General features: G+C 31.8%; 1 protein-coding gene across 1 annotated transcript; it reads left to right on the plus strand.

Moving 5' to 3' along the window:
* Positions 1 to 653: 653 nt before the first annotated feature.
* Positions 654 to 20,485, plus strand: Chd64 (transgelin calponin-3). The gene is made up of 4 exons (XM_085198092.1): positions 654 to 878; positions 16,633 to 16,769; positions 19,606 to 19,810; positions 20,117 to 20,485. Exons 1-4 carry the CDS (start codon positions 825 to 827, stop codon positions 20,285 to 20,287), a joined length of 567 nt encoding a protein of 188 aa, XP_085054218.1. The 5' UTR covers positions 654 to 824; the 3' UTR covers positions 20,288 to 20,485.
* The last annotated feature ends 340 nt before the right edge of the window (positions 20,486 to 20,825 follow it).

Raw genomic sequence — 20,825 nt, forward strand, 5'->3', positions numbered from 1 at the left:
TGTAATTTGTAACAAATGTTGGCATTTAAAAGAGTGGCCATGAGTTTCTTTGCCTGTATCTTCTCATGAGCTCAACCATTTGAACGGGCTTTTTTCAAGTCAAAATTGCACATTTATTTTTTTTTTGGTTATTTTATTTTGCATTTTTTTTCTACTTTATGACATGTCCAAGTAAATGTTAAGCATTTTTATGGAATAAAGATATTTTGACTTTGACTTTGACTTTGATAAACGATATAGCATACATAGAACTAAAAATCCCGACCGAGCGGGGAAACGATAATTAATTATTTCATTTCCTTCATTGGGAATTGAACGCACAACCACATTGTGCCACGAGTGACCTTTCACCTGATCTTGGCCTTAATAATTTATTTAGTTTAAATAATCGTTTCACAGTTTAAAACTAGTATTTAAACTTTAAAATCTTATTTTCTGAATATTAAATACAAAAATACATTACTTTTGATAGTGAACGATTAATTCACAAATCATATTGTAAACAACAAATTTTAGTAAACTAAAAAAAAAAAAAATTTGTGATTTTAAAAATAAGAATATTAAAAAAAAACAAAAGCGTATCGACATTAGGCTTTACAGTTCCATCCTTAGCCAGAATCGTGCACCGGCCGGCCGCGCTGCATGATGTCATTCATAGCACACACACACACTGAGCAGTTCGGTCGTGTTTACATTACCAACCAGGCAACCGGCTATACTACAGTACAGTATATTCTTATACGCGGTGACTTCACGGCGACAACCCGTGTCTGTGATTTAATTTATTTATTGTACAAAATAGTTTTAGTTGTAACTTGAAAACAATGGCCAACAACAGGGCCGCCAAATCTGGATTTGCCGCCGAAGCCCAGAGAAAGGTGAGTCCGATTAAATATTTCTAGTAAATTCTATACAAATAGTTCATATGCCATATATTTGCGATGTCAGAGCTATTGATTGGGATGCTGGGTGGTCCAGATACAAGGACTCGGCCGTGACCTACATTCTAGATATCGACAAGGGATTCAACTTTGCACGTGTCTCTTATATATTTAGCATTAAAAGTATTATTAGCTTCTAAAAGCATTAACTTTATTAAACTATTAAAACTTCAATTATTAAAAAATTTTAAATAGTTTTCTACCCACACTAAGATCCACTGGACGGTTGGTCTTGGATAATGGGTTACACGCACATATAACACGAGGTATCCTAAACGGCCGAAAACAGGTTTGAGGTTCACATATAAAAATGAAGACTAGGTATAGCTACATGTGACCAGGATGCCTGGTGGTGGTGGCGTTAAATATTATATTAGTTATATTAATATAGTAGGTATATATAAAATAGTATTTCAAATATATGAAGTAACTAATGCGCTTAGATTACACTAATTAACTAGGTTGCGATAATGTTTTGCATTTCGCTCAACATTTTTTCTTAATTGCATGTTGAAATCATTATTTTTGTTTAATTTAATCGTAGCGTCATTAATTTAGATAATCTTCCAAACGATTAACTAATTAATATAGTATTTTTAACTTATACAAAACAGTTTTTTTTGGACGAAAATGCAGTAAAAAAATCCAATCAATTAATTTGCTACTTTAGATAGATATGAAACGTTAGCAGCTTCAACAAACAAACTATAATAAGTAATGATGTAAGAAGCAAACGTGACTAACAATATAATGTGTAATAGAATTACCACAAATTTTATTATGGCAGGTACCTATCTAGTTAATTGTAATTCAAGTTATTTTCCTGTGACATCACTAATTAAAAAAAATATTGAAAACGTCAAAAATTAGTCAAAACCAATATTTTTTTTTAAAAAAGAACCTGAAAATCTTTCCGATTTTCACCTTAAAAGAATGTTGTAAGCACGTAAATAATTGCCAGAATCAAAATAAACCGTAATAATTACAAACTCACAATTTTGATTTTAAAATAATATCAATGTATCTAATTAAATATATTTTCCTATAAGAACACTAGTTTAAGATTTTAATTAAGCTCAAAAACAATAAAACATCCAAATCTTGTATAAAAACCAATAATTATTATTTCTTCTTATGAAATAAATATTTTTTCCTTTTTAAAAAGAATATTCTCGCTTTAAAAGAATGCTGTGATCAATAAATAATTGCCAGAATTAAAATACTATATAGCAGCAATTACAAGCTAACAATTTCGATGCTAAAACGGCACTTATGTATACAATTTTTAACATTTCTGAGTACACTTAATAAATTAAATTAATGAGGAGTTGGAAGTGAAGAAATTGCTCTGTAATTTTGAATTATCCACCAAGGTATTTGGAACAGTTATTCACGCAATTCCATACCATGTAATTTTTGAAAGCTGATGTTATCAGTTTTAGTTCTCAGACGCCAGAGTTAATCTCAAAAGAACGTTTAGTGATTTGAAGTTTTAAAGATTTCTGTATAAGATTTAAAAAATCTCAGATGATTTAATGTTATTATGTAAATGTAATGAGGTGTTATACCAAATACAAAATCAATTCATGCGCTGTTGAGTTCCACGGCTCATCAGGAGTCCTTTAACTCTAGGTTCCTGGATCCCCGCTGCCTAATCTGCTATGTGCTTTTATAAATATACTGTATTCTAGGAATTAGTATGTGAAATCAATCGAACATAATTATGTCTAAGGCACAGAATACTCAAAATTAGTCCTAATACAAGTTTAAACTTGTATTACTTGTACTTGTATAACTACGTGTGTACGTAGAATTGTTTTTGTTCTTGCCAAGAAAATTCCATTGTGACATGTTCACCTGGCCGAGGTTTTGCATTTTAAAGAAGCTAACGCTATTTACATTCGCCATACCTCGCCTCCAGCTAAGCTAAAGTTAGAACTAACCTCTGATTGTTAGAACTTGAAAATTTAGAAACAATTGTTCTTTCGAACCGACTTCAACTTCCGACTAAGTAACATTCTAATAAGATTAATTGTATTTATTTGTTTGTTAATTTATGTAAAGGTTTTTTTTAATATCTGTAGAAGAACAGCGCTTTATAATTTAAAATTTATTCGACATTTATGTATACGAAAAATAACTATAAATTATATATTTTTGGTCTTTTTTATGTCAACTTTGTCCTCTACGTTTAGATAAATTAAAAGCTTTGCATTTTGGGTGAAAGAATAAATACTACACTTAAAATACTATAATTATTTTAGCTTCACGCTGTATCCCGTATAGAACAGGTTAGGCAGGGGGAAATTAAAAGGGGGGAAAATGTCACCAAAATCATTTTCCTGGCTGAACTCAACGCCGCGCTTTGCTTTGACACAGCAGAGAATAGAACTGTAAATATTAAATATTTCATACCCTCGAGTGGGAATCGAACCCACAACTTGTCGCGTTTTTTTCACGCTTGTGCCTCCGCGCCTGGCTTCTAATATTAATTATCAATGGACATTGAGAAATATTTATATAGTACGTATATACTATTACTGAAACAGCAAATTGCACAATTTAAACCATATGTTCAATCTATTATTATTATTTGATAATGCACGTATTAATAACATGACCTATTGGAATTTAATTGAAACAGGATTATTGTGTAGATTTTTTTCTTTTGTTTAGCCATTTTTAAAACAGTGTAAATGTGCGGCGTTGAGTTTCGCCACTGAACACGCAATATCTTCGGAACCTTTGCCAAAAGCGAGCGGAGTGTCTTAACACTAGACTCCCTCTGCCCATCTTCCTACGAGTGGGATATAACGTGAAGCTACAAAAGAAGAATAATGCTTTTTGCTAGATTAAGAAATAAAAATAGTAAACAGTACTCTTTAACTCAACGTATTATGACAACAATTTAATAGGTTACTTAAGTTTTCCCTTATCTATATATATAAAAGGACTTGTCCTCACTGACTGAGGTAAGATGCGCGCACAGCCGTAACTGCTGATGGTAGAAATTTGAAATTTGGACAAATGTTTACTTTCGTAATCTGGACATCCACTAAGAAGGGATTTTGAAAAATTTTAACCCTAAAGGGGTCAAATAGGGGTTCAAAGTTTGTATGGAAAAAAAATTAAATCTTCACCGATTTTTATAAAATTTGAAATTTAGATTTTTAAAAAGTATTTAATTGAACACGTGTTTCATCGTTTTCTAGAATTCTCCCCCTAAGGGTGCAAATAAGGGGTTGAAAGTTTGTATGGCAAAATTCTTAAATCGCCACCGATTTTTATAAAATTTGAAATTTAGACTTTTAAAAATATTTCATTGAACACACGTTTCATGGGTTATTAGAATTCACCCCTAAATACGCAAGCGAAGCTGCGCGCGTCCGCTAGTCTATATATATAAAATCGAAAGGTCACTCACTCATCACGAAATCTCAGAAACTACAACTTGCTAAGACGGGAATTTGCAATATTCGATTTCTAAGGGGTTGTTTTTGGGGTCGAAAGTTTGTATGAAACTTTGTTACTACAAATGCTAGGAGTCTCAAATTTTGCATAGACGTCACTAGGACGTAGTCATGGAGACAGAAATTAATAATAACATAGTTCACGCGGGTGTCACCGCGAGCGAGACGCTAGTTTCGTATATATGTTAGACGAAGATAACCTTATAATCTTCTTCCATGTTATCGATATAATCATTGCAAATATGGTGGCAAAACGTGTAGACACTATTTTTTATTTAAAATTACCTTTAAGAATTCTTTTTAATATTTATTTTAAAATTCCCTCAATTATCTTAAAAAACATTCACAATATAAGAATTTTAATACTGATAAAGTGTACATCGTAAAAAGGCGACGGTCAAGCTTATTTTGCGTAACATGTAAACTGTGCAGACACCAAACATCGCCGAATACGGTCATTGACCTTAATAACTTAATTTATATTCCAGTATAAAAAAACATTGAATTGATAACCCTTTATTACTAGCAATATTATCTTAAAATATTTCTTTTTGGTGTATAGTTTTTATTTTTTACATAGTATTTTACAAAGTTTTCCACTTATATCTATTGCTTTTACTATTAAACTAATCAACAAATTTTAATGCAGTTTTCACTAATAGAAAGGAAAATTAGGGAAAGATTCATATGTATAAGTCAGGTGTTATAAACAACATATTTTAGTGCGCTCTGCGTCTGACTCTGAACGATGATTGTGAGTTCGATTCCCATTTGTAGGAATAATAATTATTTTTTTATTTCCCCGCTTTAGTATGTCCTCAAAACAGCAAGTTATAAGGTATAGGTTTCAGTTCAATGTTTGCCTACGTGCGGCGTTGAGTTCCTACTCAATACTGAACAACCTCGAAAATTGGACAAACCGCGTAACTGCTTTGCGTAACCTGCTTTACAAGAAAAAGTGCAGTCTGTACAATCCATCCAATTCAATCCAGACGAAACCTCACACAGCACTAGTTCTGAAATAAAGTCCAAATATAATATAGTCAGTAAAAGGTATTTTGTAAGATGCTGCACATCTTCCTGCAACAGATGATGTGGGTCAAGGAGAATCGATCAGTAATTTCGACCGGTTTCCAATATCGAATCCATATAAGTCTCGTTGCATCGATGGTAATGCAACCTCAAGAGTTTTATGGAATTATAAATCTGTGAGGACGAGAGTCCAAAAGAATTACGGTAATTGAGTATTCTTTAACGGCGACTTTTATAGCCATTTATTTTGATAAATTGCTATAAAAGTTGACGTAATGACTTGAAAGTCATAAGAAACTAAATAATTTTAGCATCTTAATACTATGCTTTTGGATCGAACGGGATTCTTACGTCTGCAACCTCAATTTTAAGCAGAAATATCTTGGAATGATCGTAGAAGACAATTCAAAAAAGAAAAATAAAATGGAATTAAAATAAAGTATTGAAAATTCATTAATTTGAAAATAGAAAAACCAAAACTAATTCAGTCATTTCTTGAGTTTTCAACACTAACCAACAAATGAGGATCCCTGATCTCGCACACAGAAGGATAAGGCAGAGGGAATCTACGAACCTAGTTAAGACAGTCTGTTCCCCACTTTCCCTTGAATTCTGGAGGCACTACGATAGAGTGGCGGTTCTCAACGCCGCGCTTTGCATCTACATATATGTATATATGGACTTATAGAGTTATTTCATTAATTATATATGTATATGCATATGATGTAGTACAATTGTAAATATTTAAATGTATTTAAAAACTGACAGACACTTAAATATCCGTTTTACAATATATAAATGTTGTTCTTATACATATTTAAAATGAACTCTAGCTAGTCACTAATAAGAATCAAAATAATATTTTTATATGCTTGCGTATGAACTAAAAAGTAATACTTCAAACAGTATTTAAAACTCATAAAATGTAAATGGGGCTTAAGTTTTAGTACTAAGTCAGCATAGATCGTCGCGTTTTAATTTAATATCATGTGAATAAAAGGAGAATTTTACATATATTTTTCCTTTTTAATGAAATATTAATGTAAATGTAATGAAATATTATATTATATAGAAATATATAATAATTAAATTAATATAGCTGATGTGTTAATTCATCAATATGGCTACAATTATATGTAAATATACAAAAAAAAAGGCATTAAAATTGTATATTTACTAAAAACTAATCAATGTCATAGAGCATAAACACTACTAAAAATAATCAATTTCCTGTTTATTTGCCTCGACCAATACATAAATGTAATAATCCCACTACAAAATATATTTACTCCGAAATAAGTAATTATACAATAAATAAAATAATCATAAATACAAGTGGAAATTTTATGATTACTCCAACACTCAAATCTTCACCTTAAAAACTAGAAAAAAAAACTAAAAAAATCACAAAAAAATCTGAATAGTATTAGCATATTTGGCAGCAATAATAACCTGAAGAATGATGCAATGGATGATTAACCAAAAAAAAAATAGGAACAGATGTTCAATTAGTATGAAAGAATTTATTTTATACTAATTCAACAACGATGATTCATATAAGGCTCGGTTCTGTTACCACACCGAACCACTCCTTATATGGTATGGCCTTTACGCTGGACGTATTTATAAGGTTTAAATATAGGCTACTTTCAAAACTCTGCCATATGTTCGAGATTGACGCCTGACCAAATTTCTCTTTGAAATTAATTTTCTATTGTTCCTTTTATTGTATCTATCTATATATTTAAAGGAAAGATATAGATGATAATCTAAAAATAATAGAACATTGCTAAAATTTTAATTGAAAATATTCATGATGATTGTGATAAACACTGTTTTTTACTAAGGTTTTTTAAAACCTTGGTGATATCTTGACCTTCGTGGCCCCGGTTGAATAATATCTGTTAATAAATACGAATTCTGCACTTTTTTTCTAATTTTGTTAGCTTCACGCTTGTATCTCACAAATAACAGAGAGAGTAGTGTTAAGACACTCCATTCCCCAATTCCTCCAAATTCTGGTGGCATTGCTTATTGAGTTGTACTTTTAGATGCTGTAAACCATTTGTGATGTCATGTCTTCGATTTCCAATTGGCATGGTTATATTTATTGCTATATAGGTCACATACTCATTCCATTCAATCTTTATCAATTGTCTAATTAATTAAATATTCAAAGGTTGCATATTTATCTTCATACTATGTTTATAGCAAATCATCATTAAATTTTATCATTTATTTATTTTTATTAGCACGCTGTATCCTTCACACGCGAGGTAGGCAAAAGGAACACATTATTAAGATACTCTGTTCCCCATTTTCATTGCGCTTTCAATGGCGGAACTTAACGCCGTGCTTTGCCTCAGTACCAGACCGAGAAATAAAACCTCGAAAGGGCATCGAACCTACAAGCTGTCGCGATCACATTTAATTATGTTAGAATTTAATCAACTAAAATAATTCAACATGGCCACGGCCTGTTGCTCGTACTGACCCCATTCCTGTTTCCTTTTTGATTAATGTTGGAGGCATTGTAGAAGGCTTGCGAGGTTTCTATTAAAATATGTAATACTTTATTTTATGTACAGTTTAGTTTTTTGTTCGACCACTGCTATTGCTTAGTACTTATCATCTGCTACGAAAATAACATATGGGCGTTGCCAGATTTTGTCTTGGGGAAAAGCAGGAGTTTTATATATATCAATGGAATTCCTAATTATTTATTAAAAAAATAAAGTAATCAAAAAATTATTTTCAAAGTGCTTCAATCAATTCACGAAAAGCTGGACCATGTCTGTCTCCTGGGGACATTCAGGTATTGGGCTGAAAATCAGGACGTCTGGAAATTACTCTCTTTTTCAATAGTTATGTATCTTTAGTCATTTTCACTTCTAAATCATGCCGAGAAAAAAATCGTATTTGTTTTTTTTTAATAAAATTATACCAACCTCGTGTGAGAGTTATCTATTGCATATAAGATATAACAATTGCTTGAGTTTCTGAGTTTCTATTCTATTAATCTATCTATCTATATATATAAAATCGAAAGGTCACTCACTCATCACAAAATCTCAGAAACTACATGTGCTAGGAATCTCAAATTTTGCATAGGAGTTATTTATAGGACGTAGGTGCTCGCTAAGACGGGAATTTGCAATATTCGATTTCTAAGGGGTTGTTTTTGGGGTCGAAAGTTTGTATGAAACTTCGTTACTACAAATGCTAGGAGTCTCAAATTTTGCATAGACGTCACTAGGACGTAGTCATGGAGACAGAAATTAATAATAACATAGTTCACGCGGGTGAAACCGTGAGCGGGCCGCTAGTATTATTATATTTTTGTATTAAAAAAAATATTCTTGCTTATTCCACGGAGATGTCAAAACAGTGAAAAAATTTTTGTTAATTACATAAAGATCGTAAATAGAAGATACGGAGAAGATAAGGAACAATATTATGTCCTCGACAAATATCTTTAGAGATGATTGCTAAGCTGTTAGATCCAATACCGGATTCAGAAGGAGGATATGAGAATCCTCTGTCTGGACCCATAGCAACCGATGGCCTGAACCTTGCCTGGCCTGGAAGAGAAAAATATTTATATTTTTAAATATATATTTTTCTTTTTAATAATAAAACTATATGAACATTAATATCGCGTTACCCGATACACGTAAGCAAAGTGTTGTGTATAAAATCCGTTGGTTCGGTGTTGAGTCATAGTTATTTGCGTCGTCTATACATATTATATGTGACATTGGACGAGTGAGGCCTGCATCTTAACCATTTAGAGGCATTGAATGAACTTTTAACAATCTCGCTAATCCCTCCATCTTTGTAACTTGTTGCTGGCGCCAATATGGAGAACAGTACAGATTATAATTAATATAATATGTAAAATTTTATAATACTTTTAGTAATTGTATTTATAATTTTATTATTATGTTATTAGAACATGACAGTTATTTAGATTACTAAATAAATAATTGTGTAGATCGAACGGACGAAACCGCAAGAGCGTTGCTTGTATAATTTTTTTTTTCTTACAAAAAAGGTCTAGTTTCAAATGAATATGTTATAATTTATTTGATCGTACGTGGGAAAGCGGAATATAGAACATGTATTATTTTTATTCATTTCAATAATCAACAAAAACAATATTTACATTTATTAAAGGGAAGAAACAGAAAATGGCGTCTTGTTTTTTCTAAACAGATAAAAAATTAACTTTAATTCATAATTTATGTTAAATACGACAATTTGTTTAAAAAATATTTATTACCTTACATTTTCGGTAACAATTAATTTATCAAAGCAATAATATAGTTAAAATATTAGCTGCCAAATTGATATTTGCTTACAAGTTATCACCGTTACGAGGTCGTTGACTCCAATAACGAACTAACTACTTGAACTCTAATAGATAAGAAAATTAGGATAACATCGTATAATGAGCTCCACTATCAAACTAAATACTTTTTTTTAGCTCCAAGCTGTATAGGATAGGCAAGGAGAACCTGGTAACCTCGTATTAAGAACTTCCGTTTCCCGCTTTTCGCCACACTGCTTGATGAATGACAAAAATCAACATCTCGCTTTGTCTCGACACCAGAGAGAAGAAATGAATGACATCACATATTTCTTCGAATGGGAATCGAACCTGAACCCGAACCCGAAACCTGTCCCATTTAAAGTCACACTTCTGCCTTTTCCGAATATTCTAAACAAAAACAAATTGCTGTAACTAGGCAGGTGGTTCAAAAATGTTGAAACAGGACATAGCTCCTAAGAAACCACTTCCTCTGTCTTCCAACACAAATTAGATAAGGCTACGGAATATTAATGAAAGCCGCAACTATTTAACGATCTTATCGGTCAGCCCCATCAACGTGTTGCGTTAAATTTTAATACGTTGTGTCTGTTTACTTTGTTTATCGTTGAAATATTTATTAAGTCCGTTTTAGAGAAAGTTACAATATAAAAAATGGTGTTTTTTTATTTTTTTTAGGTAAGTGGGTGGGGTTTCATTTGTATAAGCAAAGAGCCAAAGGCGAGTAGGAAGAAGCATGCGTTTAATAGAGTTTTACAAAAGATGACCCGTTTACTATCTTTTGGTGTGATGGTGAAAATAACTCTTTGACTTTATTTAAATACTAGCGGCCCGCTCGCGGTTTTACCCGCGTCAACTATATTATTATTAATTTCTGTCCCCATGACTACGTCCTATAAATAACTCCTATGCAAAATTTCAGATTCCTAGCACTTGTAGTTTCTGAGATTTCGTGAGGAGTGAGTGACCTTTCGATTTTATATATATAGATATGGGAAAAATATGTAAACAATAAAAATTAAAATACATTTTATAGCAATCGGTCAAGTATCTATTAAAAGAAGACTGCCATGACATGACCTTGAGTTCCCCCTTCTGTAGAATGTCGTATAAACTAGGGTTCATGTTAAACGCTAATTAAACGTAAGAGTCATGACAATAATAAACATTTAATAATAAAGTCATCTAGGTCATGTATAACTTAGCTTAAAATATAATAAAAGGAAAATTTCATTATATTATTAGAATAAGAATTGAGGCCAGGCCATTGGCTGACTGATTGTAAACGCGATAGTTGTGGGTTCTATTCCTACTTGGAAAAAGAGAAAATGGAAAGCGGAGAGCGGAGTGTCTGGACTATAGCTTCTTGGTTTTCTCTACCCTACTATACGAGATAAAGCATGAAGCTAAAAAGAACATAAGGATATCACAAATCGCAACTAAAGATTTTGCTTTGAAACTTGGTTTTTGCTTATGTCTAGCAAATTGTGAGTCACGTCTACATCCTTAGCCAATGGCGTCATCGCGCGCCCGAGTTCATATTCGGCATCAATGTTTCTTACATTAATTATACAAGGACATATAAATATTTGTTTAATATATTATTTACGACCTTCTGAGAAATCCATACTACTATATATGGGGATGTAGAAAAATATCGACATTTGTTAGAAACTGGAATGAGTCAATCGTATTTTAATCATAAAAAGAAATATTTTAGTTTTAATTCTTAATTTATTTAATTTTACTGGAAAATAATTATTATTTATGTATTATTTATATAGGAATTAATTAATTCTAAAATAGTTTCAACTAAATTTTGGGTAAGTGCCTAACCCACATACTTAGAGAAGGCTTAAATTATTCGTAACGCAAACAACGACAGCCGTGTTAATTTTTTTAATGAGCTACACAGACTATACTAACGTTAACAAATAATATTTGATATTACTCGCTCTACTCATGCAGAAAATTATTATACAAATAAATAACTTAAACAAATTCTTTAGATCGTGATATTAATAGATTGGAATTAACTTATACAATTATTAGAGTAGAATTGTTTTTTTTTTTTTCAAAATATTAGTTATTTATTTTTTCAACAAAAAGCGCGGCAATGAGTTCTGTCATTGTCATTCAACATGCAATATCTCCATTTATGGTGGATAAAACTTAATTTTCAATTACAATACTAATAATAATAATTAATAAGTAATACAATATTCTTTATTATCCAAGTTCAGTTAAATGTTTCAATTTGGTTATTTTCAATTTGATACACAAATAGAGAAAAACAAGCCACTATGATATAACATAACGAGGTTAAAGAGTTCGTTGCATATCGTTTTACTATGCTAACAACCCAACCCACTTCAATATCGTAAATTGTTATACTATCACTGGGTATATGGGTAAAGTATATTTAGCAAGATCTATACCTACATATAATAAAACTGTAACTCATCTGTCTCTCTGTACATGGAATATGTCTGATAATATTGCCATAAATGTTTTATTGAATTGACCGAAAATTATAGCTTTATACATTAAAATTGTCTTTACAATGATAATGGTATTAGATGACGACAGTAATTCAGGTGAAAGAGAGAAAATAAATAATTATTTAGTGTCTTTATTACATGAATATTCAGAATATTACAAAATATAAGGAAAAGTTTGTCGATAAACATGTGAATCAATGGAACTTTCTTTAAAATACGGAGAAAGCTACCCATATTTATGATTCATTTGATGTTTTAAAGCATTATTCAGATATACTATGACCTAAATACGTTCTTATGTCTGTACTAGCGGCCCGCCTGCGGCTTCGCCCGCGTGAACTACGTTATTATTAATTTCTGTCTTCATGAGTACCTACGTGATATAAATGACGTTCATGGAAAATTTTGAGACTCCTAGCATTTAGTACCGAATGACAAAGACAAATGTCATTAGTAACGAAGTTTCATACAATCTTTCAATCCCCAAAACAAACCCTTAGAAGTCGAATACTGCAAATTCCCGTCTTAGCGAGCACCTACGTCCTATAAATAGCTCCTATGCAAAGTTTGAGATTCCTAGCACATGTAGTTTCTGAGATTTCGTGATGAGTGAGTGACCTTTCGATTTTATATATATGAGTATATATTATTATACTCATGTTTGCGTGCCATTTTTGTACGATGCAATGTTGAACTTCGCATCCAAGCTCGCTCCATGTCTTCTTATCTTCGCCTCGTCTAAACTGGATGGCCAGATTAGCTTGGAACATCCAGATTTTCGCCTTCTTTGGAAATTTTCATTTAAATTGCTATATAAAGTAATGTAAATATGAATAAATATTTTGTGCTAGATTATTATTTAAATTAGACGTAGAATTTTCTACTGGATGAAGCTGTAAAAGATAGGAACCTTCAATTTAACATGACATTGATCTATAAAAACGGGGCAAGTATTTACGAGTATATAAGTAAATTCAATTCAATAAAAATTACTAAATATAATTAGTACTATATTCTTCCAATAACTCCTTTATATATCTAAATGTTTATCCTTTAACCTATTTTAAAGCTCTCTTAGTATGTCTCATTCATACTCATCTCATTTAACATAGATACTAAATCGTAAAGACCTAAATAGGTATGCGGTTTAATTTCTCGTAAACTAGGTCAGGCATAAACTAATGTAAATTCGTTTCCAACATTGGCCTACATTTGTGCGAAATTGCGAACAAGTGTCAAGCCTGCGGTGAAAATTGTTAATAACGGTCCAGAGTATGTATGGGCTAAAAATAAATGAAAGCTGATATGCCATTCTTTCTCCTGAAGAATGTAGCATACGGAAGCTTTTACGATTTTTTTTAGTGTAATTTTTCGTTTATTATTAAAAAAAATAATAATCCATCCATCCGTTCATCCGTCTGTAAGAGGCCGTCGCGTCGTGGTGCAGGGTGTGACTGTAACGCGATGGTTGTGAGTTCAATCTCCACTCGAGGAAACGAAATATTTACTTAAATTTTTTCGTCACTCAAGACACAATCCCTCCAGAATTCTGTGAAAAGTGGGGAACAAGTGTCGTTGGGTTCCCTCTGCCTACCCTGCTGTGTGAGGGATACATCGTGAAGCTGATTTATTAATAAAACCGTCGCTGTCGTGATGCAGTGGTGTAGTTTTAACATATCGGTTGTGGGTTCGATCTACAGATCGGGGAATGGATTATTATTTTTTGCCTATCCCTCAATGCCTCGAAAGTTCGGCGAAAAGTGGAGAACGGAGTGGCATGACACTAGGTCCTTCTGTCCCTATTATATGCGCTGAAAAATAAAACTATTTAATGGTATTAAGTTACACAAGTTGTTATATCAGCTACTTGTTTATCAGTCGAAGTAAATATTTACAGCTTACGCTTATAATATTAAACGTATTACGATCATATCCAACCATTCAACGTTTGTTTTCTCTGAGGTAATCATTTATTCTGATGATATTATATTACTTCCAAACTCTTCTATATATTGCTTTAGAATTATAGCGACCATATAAAAAAATATTTTGAGAAAGAAATTCATATTTTATGAATAAATAAACAATTAATTTAAAAAAGTCTAAATTAGTTAATCTTTATTTGACGCGTTCTAAAACTTGATATTTTTAAAAGATAAATATATCTATCTATCTATATGGTTTTTCTATATTATCCTCTTTTTCTTAATTGAAACGAACGAAAAGAGATAGATACTTTTCTATATAGCAACTTACTCATTGTCTGGCATCTCCTTGGTGTTAAGTACAGAATATTAAAAGGTTCCATTTTACCTTACTTCAGTGATGACTTATAATTTTTTTATTTTCAACAAAAGACAATTTGATTTCTCTTTTACTTTGAAATATTATGGCTACTTATAGTAATAATTTAACATCTAAACAGATTTTTATTATTATTTTTTGTTTTAAACTAAAATATCACCTCTATCTCAACTAAGTCGTAAAGTTGAGAATAAAAAAAAATACATTAAATAAAAGTAAAAGTCAAATTTTCATAATTTTACAAGAAATTACATTGATTTCTAGAAACATGCCTACTAAATATATACTCGTAATAATGTTCTTGTATAATATACTCTGTAGTCTTATCAGCGTGACCTTGCATCTCTGTGCTTAGCATTGGCGAACTTGTTATTTCCTACAGTTTATCGTACATCTGTTTTTATAGCAAATATATGTAGAAATATTTATTTAGTTATGCAAATTAATCACAATAAGAAAATATATAGGAAAGACTAAGTTATAGAAAGATTAGGTCATCTTTGCTTATTGTAAAATATTTAAAAAAAAAAATCTTTTTTTTTCATAATAGGCAAAGAATATCCTTATTATAAGTCCTTACATTATTTATTACCTCTTTTTTTAAATTAATCAGTGTTTCGTCCTACAGTACCATTGACCACAATTTATTTAAAAATATTCCCCAAATTGAAATCGAATCTACAAACATCTACGAGAATTAAGAAACTAACCCTCGCCACGATGACATATAAAACAATTGAAAAAAAAAATGTATACACAGTACTTAATCACTCCTACTTTACACCCACTTTATCTCCATCCCTCCTATATAGGGGGGGTTACATTACGGTTAGAGACAGGCATAAACAAGTATCCTTCCCTTCGCTTTGTGTTGCATGTGAAGCTTAAAACCGAAAGCCCTTTTTTTTTGCAACGCGAAATTATTTTCCAAAGCCTACTACATGAATATTTTACCCCTTTTTTAATGAGGTGTTTCAAGGACCGCTACTCCATGGTTTTCGAGTCTGGGTGCACCTGAATTACTTGAACTCTTGCTAATATAAATATAATACAGAAATTTCGAATTTGAAATAATATTAAAATAATTTCTGTATCAATATTCTAATAAATATAGAAATCTGTATGGAATTTCATAATAATTGTGTTTTTCAATTATATTTGGCTACAGAATGCTAAAATTCAATATTTTACACATTTTGTCTGCCTGTCTATCTGTTTGTCCCGGCTAAGCTCGGGAACTGCTTAACTTAATGTAAGATAGAGAAGATTGGGATTGGAAAGCAACGAACTTACTCTTTATCTCCAAAATTCCCTCGAAATACGGTTTTCATAAGAAAAATCACGAAACGGGAGCGAAGCCGTGGGTGGGCCGCTAGTACATAATCCTCACAATTCACAATGACTAATTATGTTATGATAAATGTTGGTATGTCCGTAAAAGTATTTGGATGATGTAAGCGTATTTTATATTTAAATATGAGTTAATTTAGTGCCTTATCAATGCTCGTATGGAGCATTAATGGAAATTTAGTTTAATATAACATACTCATTTGTTACTACTAAGAATTTAATCCAACACAGTAATATATGGCGTTAGCAATTTTTCCTCTTATTTGCAATTTAACGGCGTTTTTCCCTTTAAGTTAATGGAAAAAGATTTCAATGAAACTAGCAATTCCATACAAATACGGAATAACTTGAATGCCTTAAACATAGTTATAAAATCCTACATGTCTTTTATTTATGTGCCTTAAAGATTATATAAGAAATCACTCGTGGCACAGGGGCTGGAGCGTGTCACTGTAAACGTGGGTTCGATTCATACTCGAGTAAATAAAATATTTAAAATTTTAATTTCTTTGCTCTGGTGTCGAGCCAAAGCGCGGCGTTGAGTTCCTCCATTTACGCCAATTTCTGGAGGCATTAATTGGCGGAAAGTGGGGAGTGGAGTGTCTTAACACTAAGCTCCCTCTGACTACCTTACAAACGGTACAACCTAAGTTCAGCCTTATCTCACGTTGACTTATGACTTATCCAATCTTATATTATTTCAGATTAACAGCAAATACAGTGAAGAGCTGGCTGAGGAGTGCTTGGAATGGATCCGAGTGATCACCGGCGAGCCCGACAACACATCTGGCGACATGGACAACTTCTATGAAGTGCTGAAAGACGGAACTGTACTTTGCAAGTGGGTATTGATTATTTATTCTTTCATGCTGTATCCTAATATAGCAGAGAAGACAGAGGGAACCTAGTTCCCCTAAGTGTCCTAGACACTTTGTTCCCCATTTTCTGTCCATTTTTCGGTACAATGAGTGTTGAGTAGCAGAGTTTAAAAGTAGCGCTTTGTCTTCTAGCCAGAGCGAAAAAATTAAAATATTTTATTCCTCCGAGTGGGAATCGAATCCACTACCGTCACGTTCACTCAGTCAATCACTATGCTGTTTTGCCATATAGAAATTTTCTTAAATTAAACATGAAATTGCATTAAAGTTACTCTTTAAATATTAAATATTTTTTGTAATTTTAATTTCACATCAAAACTAGCTAACACAAGTAATATATCTCAACGTAAAACTAAAACATTAACTATACTACAAAACAACTATAAAATACATACAAAATTACAATATTACTTTCAATTTATATAGTTTCTAACATTCTAGTTAGAACTGAGTAATGCCAGAAAATAGCCAGATCGTGGTCTGTCGTAAGCCTGACGTGACCTGAAGCGTTTATTTTGCAATTTGAGATAACAGTGTAGTGGTAGCGGTAGCTGTTCTATTTACATAGCAAATATATGATATCAATTGGTTTCCTATTCAAAGATGGCTACTGAATGTTGGATTGTCGATATATATATTAGTACTAGCGGCCCGCCCGCGGCTTCGCCTGCGTGAACTACGTTATTATTAATTTATCCTCCATTTCGCCTCCATGAGTACCTACGTCCTATAAGTGACGTCCATGCAAAATTTGAGACTCCTAGCATTTGTAGTAACGAAGTTTCATACAAACTTTCAACCCCAAAAACAACCCTTTAGAAGTCGAATATTGCAAATTCCACCTAGCAAGAGCACTTATGTCCTATAAGTAACTTCTATGCAAAATTTTAGATTCCTAGCACATGTAGTTTCTGAGATTTCGTGATGAGTGAGTGACCTTTCGATTTTATATATATAGATTATTTTTTTCGCTTCATCCTGTATTTCGCACATAGCAGGGTAGGTAGAGGGAACCTAGTTTTAAGATACTCCGTTCCTCATTTTTCACCCAATTCTGAAGGCATTGCGCGTTCAGTAGTGGTGGAACTCGTAAACAACAGCCTAAATTCAACTTTAATTTGAATATAATATAAACAATTCTTCCAATTATCCACAAAATAAATTAAACCTTACGAGAAATGTTTTGTTTTTAAACAAAAAAAAATGTATTGAAAAGTTAATAAAATTGTGAAATTTTGAAGCCACTAATAAGATAAAGCGTACTAAGCCGTACCGTAATTGTGATTTGAAGCTTTGCAAATGTATTCAATAATTGTCTAATGATATTACAATAATCTTTACTATCTGACCTAGTGATAGAATTAACGAGGAAATACACTATTTATTATTATAGGCCAGTCGTTGCAAGGGCACAAAGTGTGACTGTAAACACGACTGGTTGTGTGTTCGATTCCGAATCGAAGAAATGAGATATTTAATATTTTCGAGGCAAAGGGCGGTTTTGAGTTCCGCGATTATTTTTTAGTAGCATGACTATCTATATATATAAAATCGAAAGGTCACTCACTAATCACGAAATCTCAGAAACTACAAGTGCTAGGAATCTCAAATTTTGCATAGGAGTTATTTATAGGACGTAGGTGCTCGCTAAGACGGGAATTTGCAACATTCGACTTCTAAGGGGTTGTTTTTGGGGTCGAAAGTTTGTATGAAACTTCGTTACTACAAATGCTAGGAGTCTCAAATTTTGCATAGACGTCACTAGGACGTAGTCATGGAGACAGAAATTATTAACAACATAGTTCACGCAGGCAAAGCCGCGGGCGGGCATCTAGTATTTATATATATTTAAATTAATCTCGTGATTGTGCACAATGAGTGATTATCCTATGTTGGTATGCCCACAAATGTGTTGCGATGATGTAAGACGCGTGTTTTGGATGTCTCAATTTACTTAGAAATGAATAAATGAGTAAGGGACCTCATTAAATTCTAGTACTAATTGGAAATTTTGGTAATATGACGTATTGTTTCGTGATAATTATTGTTTGTAAATACCACGAACGGACCAATTTATATTAATACTAGTGGCCCCCGTGTGGCTTCGCCCGCTTGTACAACACAATTATTTATTTTTTTATCTTAAGTACTTTCTTATAAGAATAATATTATCATTTTTAAGACAATATCCGTATACAGTTTTAGCCAATTCAATTAGACACTTATTGTGTAGCAATTTTTAATTTAAATATTTATTTTGTAACTCTTTATTTGGCGTAACTTTTTTTATTTATGAACCGATTGAAATAAAACGAGCACTAAGTGTTAAGTGAGGCTTGCTAAAATCCAATAGTGAAAACTGTATTTAAATAGGTTAATCTATTTCTGAGATTAGCGTTAACAAACGCACAGATAAACATACATAAATTTTAAAAAGCATTAGGTTCTATTATATCAATAAAGGCATAACACCGATCCGCTGCGATTTTATAATAAGTATATATTTATAAATTCAGCACATTTTTGTGTTAGTAATTTTTATTATTAATTGAAATTGTATAATATTTCATTTATCTCCATATTGTCACGACTGCGAGCGATGCCTGCTTACCAGAAACCGAAATTTATTAAATAGCTACAAGTAAAAGCTGTTTAAATAAATGAAACGTATCGTGTAACTTGAGTCTAATATATGTGGCAATTTACTCAATTATTTATTTTATTATTCACTTCACCTCCTCAATTTTCCATCTCACATATCAAAAACGTACAGTAAGAGTTTTTTTTTTACTATTTCAGACTCGCAAATACTCTGAAACCTGGTATTGTGAAGAAGATCAATGAATCCAAAATGGCGTTTAAATGTATGGAAAATATAAACGCTTTCTTAGAAGCGGCCAAGCAGTTCGGGGTACCAGCTCAGGAGACTTTCCAAACTGTGGACTTGTGGGAGCGACAGAACTTGAACTCTGTGGTTATATGCCTACAATCTTTGGGTAGAAAGGTGAGGGTTGATCATTTGTTATTTGTAAAATACTTATACTATTTGGTCTATGATAGAAATGATGGTGGAAATGGTCTATTCTCCTGTTTACGCCTCATCTTTCTTTAGAACGGAGACATCAAAAATATTATTTTTTCCGAATCATTCCTTCTTCCCAAACAGATCAACATTTAGAAAATAAGCAAAAACATACATTTTTCGGAATAAAAATATCGTTTTCTTATTTCAATATAAAAAAATGTATTTTTGAACAAGGCAACCAAATTATTCTGAAACATTCTAACATGATTTTCATTAATTTTCCAGGCGGGCAACTACGGCAAGCCTTCAATAGGACCAAAAGAAGCTGAGAAGAACGTGAGAAACTTCACTGAAGAACAACTAAGAGCTGGTCAGGGTGTCATTTCCCTTCAATATGGCTCTAATAAAGGTGCCACACAAAGTGGAATAAACTTTGGCAACACAAGACATATGTAAAGCTTTATTAATACTTGTCTCTTTCTAATACACTAGATTAATGGTACAGAGAAAAGGACAGATATATGCTTAAAGTTCAAAATTTTTTTAATGTTTTGTGAAATATAGTCGCATTTAAATTACGATGTTGCCACAATTTTAATTAAATATTTAAAATATATTACAACCATTAAGAGCACAATGTATGAAAACATACTACTATAAAACAAATGAAAGAAAAAACATTCCGTGTGCGACTTTTTTCTACAAAATGTATAGAAGTAATTTATTAGTAAAAGACCTTTAACAAAAGTCATTCCGTAGTTATTTATATGTATTGTACTTATAAAGTCGAATTATATTATACTTAGAAATTTCTAGATCTTCTAGATTTTTCCGTGAATCTCCATTTTTAAAACAATCTTAATTGTTCAAAGTAGTTTAGTTTACAATTCATTCCAATATACGGAATTTATTTTTATAATATTCAAATCTCTTTTGTACTTTAACTTACATTGTGTAGTCGATAAATAATTAAAACTCGATTACTGAAATATAT

This window comes from Heliconius melpomene, chromosome 15 (assembly GCF_056956725.1).
Source record: "Heliconius melpomene rosina isolate 202511_hmr_F chromosome 15, ASM5695672v1, whole genome shotgun sequence".
In the NCBI taxonomy this organism is placed as follows: Eukaryota; Metazoa; Arthropoda; class Insecta; order Lepidoptera; family Nymphalidae; genus Heliconius; species Heliconius melpomene.